The following is a 4,943-nucleotide window of genomic DNA, read 5'->3' on the forward strand; positions in this document are numbered from 1 at the left end:
TCTCTCATTTACTCCTGCAAAGAATGACAGAGAAATCTTTTTGGGTTCCGGAGCTGCACTGCTTTGTTTCCTTACATGGTGAAAAGATGACTGACCCGAGACTGGAGTGAGAGGGCTGAGAGAGAGAGAGAGAGAGAGAGAGAGAGAATGAAAGGGTCTCTCCGTCACGTCAGCACGTCTCCCACCGTAGACGTACGTACGTACGTAGTGAGACACCAATCGTGACCACATCAAATGTCACCACCCACATTTAGGGTTAGTCATCCAAAAAAGATCGATAAGTTGATGCTAAGCTAATCAGCAACATGTCAAAGATGTTTTCCAGCCTGCCTCTGTATTTTTTATTTGTCTCGTTCTCCTCTAGAACAAAGAGAATCAGGCTCCACCCGATCCATCATCTTTGTGTACTCTGACTGCTGCTGTTGGCATCTTAAGGCACATTCTTTGCCTGGTTCAGAATCTCCCAAATCATCGCCAATCTCCCACATCCCTCTTACTCTACTCCACATTTAGAAGTGGAGAGGCAGGATTATTCCCACAGGCTTGCTGCTGCTGCTGCACATGGATTGATCCTATTTATATTCCTATTTATGGAGTCGTGAATGTCAGTACCGCCCGCACGCACGCGTCCTATGAAAAAGAAAGTAGACATTCGTCTTTCATTCACTGACCTAGCTGCCCTCGCAGCGTCAACAAGCTGCGGTTTAGGTTTTCGACGGGATCCGAGTGACGTAGTAAGAATTCGGAATGTGGCGGTCAGTGGTATTATCGTGCGAGCGATGTTATTTTTTTTGGTGCTAATCGACCTCGAATGTTTGTGCGGTGTCTCTGGTCGGATGTTGGAGCGTGCAGTGGAAAAATATCTGTTCTATTTTTAAAGGCCCATTTAACATAACAGGGTCGTCTGTGTCACACGAGCAGTCAGGATGCGAGAAGTCGCCAAAAGTCTCAAACAATTGAAATACACTTCAAATGTGCTCCAGTGAAATCCTCCACAGTTAAACATTGCGAACTTCAAGTCTGGACTTGGTTTTCTGACATACAGCACAATCCAATGCTTGCTCGCTTGCTTACCAAAATATTGGCTGGACCAATGACACTTTGATAGCAAGCGCTTGAGTGGCGATACGGCTCTTGTGACTGGAATGTTACCTCCAGAAAGGAAAATTAACCATTTGATGTTTCCATTGAAGAAGTAAAAAAAAAAAAGGATGGTCATTATTTGAATAACACATGCAGGGCACACAGAGACAAACAACATCTACAGGCAATTTGCTCAATCAGCATACCATGCATGTTTTGGGGAGGCCGGGAAAACCCCCACGCAGGCACGGGGAGAACATGCAAACTCCACACAGCTGGAGGTGGAATCCAACTGTGAGGCAGACGTGCTAACCAGCCAGCGCATCACCGTAGGTATTTTGATTTTGAAGATATCGTTTTTTTCAAGTTTCAAGCTCAATCTAGCTCCATTTGTCAAAGGTTGATTTGTGAAGGGCCTTCTTTTTGAGTCACTCACACATTCTTCTGACAAAAAGTTCAACAAACAAAGATGACTTGAAAAAAAGTCAAACTGGATGACTTCCGTTTGCGAGCAGACTGTGAAATGAGGTCCTGGTCGCTTCGACAGGAAATAACCTTCATATCGCCGAGCTGTCGTTCTCGGTGTCAGTCAGCTATGAAGTCGAAGGCGATGGTGCGGATGCTTCCTTCGTCCGTCGTCTCCCTGCTTCTGTTCGGCTGTCCTTTTACCTGTGCAGGTAAAGAACTTTCAAAATCATTCTCTCATCATTGTTTTCTGTCGGTCCATTTTTGAATAGAAACAAAATGACTTCTTTGATTTAAAAATACATATATTGAGAAATTCAGACTGGGGGAAAAATCCATGCGTTGAACTGGTTGAATTTGATCTCTTTCGAATTGGTTGCAGACAAAATGAATGTATTGATTCGGAGTAGATGTAAAGGATGGATCTGCTGCACGCACTTGATTTGATTTCATGCAACCGCTCAACATCATAAAAGTCCATTCTCATTGATTTTCTGTGTGTAGTCTTCAGAAAAGAAAGAGATGTTGCATGACAATCTAGCATGTTGTCTTATTAAGATGGCCTGCGAGTGACAAGTCTGAGGACAGGAAGTAAGGCAACCAAGCTAAATGTGCACTTGACTCATTGGACCAAAAAGACCATTTAGTACAACTTCTGATTCAGGCATGCAAAACAATCGAGGCAGCTTTGAATGTTTTTTTTCTCCTTCAGACTCCCCAGAAGCTTGCGACGCTTACGCCCTCATCGGCGGAGGTTTTGTCGTGCCTCTCTACCACAACCTGCAAAAATCGGAAAAACTGAGATGGATACACAACAAAACCAAAATCTTTGACCTAAGAAATGCCAAGGTTGTTATGGGGAGCCCAAAGGACATTTCTCCAAACGGATCCCTGAGGCTGACCGACGTGAAGAGAAGCAGCGAAGGCATTTACTTCCCCGAGGTTTATGACGTGAAAGGCACACTCGTCAGCCATGGCCGGGAGCTGCGTTTCTGTGTGTTGGGTGGGTATGGAGCTCAAAATACTTTTGACTATTGCTACTTTCCTTTGGAGGGCAACCCAAATCAATGGATGATGGGCGACACGACAAACCGTCAGAGACGAGCCAAACTATTTTCCAAATTGCTCGTTTTTTGCAATTTGCCAATTTGACGCATGAATTCAATGCATGTCATTCAATGTATGTCTTTGCAGGCCACATCAAATGACGTGGCGGGCGGGCCGTATCTGGCCCACTTTATTTATGGCTTTAAGTTTGAAGTTCACACATTTGATCAATGTTGGAAAAGTTTCATATTCTACACCTATTTTCTGCCCTTCAAAAACAAGCGTCAGATGGACTTTTGTATTTTCGTCGTTTTTCCAATGTGATCAGATCCTGTCTCAAAGCCTGGATTGAAAGTGGAATGCTCCTCGCCTCATGTGAAATTCACTTGCACGTCTGATCAGGTAAGAGCTGAAAGTTCTGAGAGCATTTTTCTTTGAAGCCAAATGATGCAAATGAAATGCCGACTCTCTTTTTTGGACGCACAGCTACAGAGAGCCACCGTGGAGTGGTTTCAGAACGGCAAGCTTCTGCCTCAGAAAAAGGAGCAGACTTTGCTGCAAATGCTCCAAAACGTGCAATACGATCGATTCGCATGCAAAGTCTCCAATGGACTCAGTTCCGTCAGCAGCGAGGCCGTGAAACAAAACTGCACTGACTCGAGTGAGTACGCTGCAAACCGTGACTGACGTTCTTCTCAATTTGTCGCTCTGACATGTTCCTCTCTCGTCCAACCGAGGCTCCATCTTCCCCAAAGAATTATTCGGCCTAGATTTTAGGATCATGGTGAGCATCCTGGCTGCCATCGGAGGTAGGTAAATGGACTTCACCAATGAAACACTCCACATTTCCAGCACCTTCTTCCTTTTTGTCCTTCTCAGGCCTCGCTCTGTTGCTCATCGTCATCCTGATTGTTTGCTGCGTCCGAGCCGTTCGAGAAAAACAAAAACGAGCCAAAGGTCATAAAAACACCGGTCATCCTTTCAAATCCAAATGACTCAATACACTCAATTCCAACAGAGGAGGAGGAGCTTCGCTTGGATTGGAGCAATCTGGAAAGACAGCCTCCTCAATGTCCTCATCATTCTCACGGTCAACGCGGCAGGGCGCAACGCTCCAGAAGCCAAGCTCAGGCCGACGTCACTAAAGCAAAGCGGGTCGAAGGTCGAACGGTCAGTGTCACGGGGAAGGAAAAGGGCCTTGCTTCTCAAAAGCTTTCCAGCCTCCTCCGCCCTTTGGAGTTGTTCACCGCCGGCTGGCCGTTTCTTCCTTCCTTTGTAGGGCCCCAGACCTGCAGGTGCAGAGCAGCAAGCTCCTCCTCGTCCTCAGCCGAGGAAGAAGCTTCTGGCGCAAAGAATGTGAGACGTCATTCGTATCATCATCATCATCTCACACTATTTCTGAAGTCAGACAAAATGACAATAAAGCTCCCTCAATGGTGTGAATGCGAATGGAAGATTGCAATGCCTACTTACTTTGAATTGGCCAAAAGTGTTACAGAGGGTTGTGACATCACGTGACTGCGGTTTGTGCGTTTCTGCGCCGTTGTCAGCCGAACGTTCGCACAGCAGATGCATCAGCTTTTCTGCACAAGGTGTCTTTGTGGTTTTCGACGTGTTGACGCTCCTGAGCTTCTGCGTGGTGGAAAACCTTTTTCACATGATTGCAAAACTGCTCATCTTGCTTGTAAAGTTTAATCCCAATGATATCAATCTGTCGTCTTGCCCTATTTTTTCAACTTTTGGTCATGATCGGTAACATGGTTTGTGGAATTATTCACGGGTTTAAAAAAAAACGCACTTGCAGACGATGTCCACTAGGTGGTAGTGTTGTGTTAATTTAGTATAATTCCGTAGTTTGATGGTATGTTCATGGTTTCATGAGGAAATCGACTCATGAGTGTGTGTTCCTAATACCCCAGCGCCCTCGCACGCAGGCAGGCAGGCAGGCACGCACGCACGCACGCACGCACGCAGGCGGATACACTCTCGCACGCACACTTGACGTTGCTCTCTTCACATGAGCCATGAGCGTGCGTGACGTTTGACTTGGCGCACTTCCTCCTGCCTATGGTTGCACGCGTCGTGACATGTTCCTGGGCAAGTGGCTTGGAAACTTTGAAGAGAGTTCGTTTCGTTGAATGAAAACAAATCCATTGCACCTGACATCGACTTCAATTTCAAGTGTATTATTGACAATAAAGTATTTGAGTAAAACATCATCAACAATGAAATCATACATTCGTCCATTTTCCATGCTGCTTTTTTTTTTTTATTGGGGTCGTCAGTGAAGTGCAATTTATTGGTCGTTAAAGAAAAACGAGCATTGGCATGGACAATTACGTTTCGAG

The 4,943-nt window shown here is 45.5% G+C and overlaps 1 protein-coding gene across 2 annotated transcripts; it reads left to right on the forward strand.

Annotated features, from left to right (window-relative positions):
- The first annotated feature begins 116 nt into the window (after positions 1–116).
- LOC147063079 (uncharacterized) lies at positions 117–4,185 on the forward strand. 2 transcript variants are annotated; one of them, XM_085919616.1, is made up of 10 exons: positions 117–255; positions 365–1,416; positions 1,631–1,760; positions 2,261–2,551; positions 2,924–2,997; positions 3,082–3,256; positions 3,333–3,404; positions 3,475–3,552; positions 3,614–3,765; positions 3,875–4,185. In XM_085919616.1, the coding sequence occupies exons 3-10, from the start codon at positions 1,679–1,681 to the stop codon at positions 3,953–3,955; spliced, it is 1,005 nt and encodes a 334-aa protein (XP_085775742.1). In that variant the 5' UTR covers positions 117–255; positions 365–1,416; positions 1,631–1,678; the 3' UTR covers positions 3,956–4,185. The 2 variants fall into 2 exon arrangements, with proteins under 2 accessions (XP_085775742.1, XP_085775741.1); XM_085919615.1 differs by having other exon boundaries at positions 365–1,412.
- Positions 4,186–4,943: the final 758 nt, after the last annotated feature.

Source organism: Syngnathus leptorhynchus, chromosome 1 (assembly GCF_054491065.1).
Source record: "Syngnathus leptorhynchus isolate UIUO chromosome 1, UIUO_Slep, whole genome shotgun sequence".
Classification (NCBI taxonomy): domain Eukaryota; kingdom Metazoa; phylum Chordata; class Actinopteri; order Syngnathiformes; family Syngnathidae; genus Syngnathus; species Syngnathus leptorhynchus.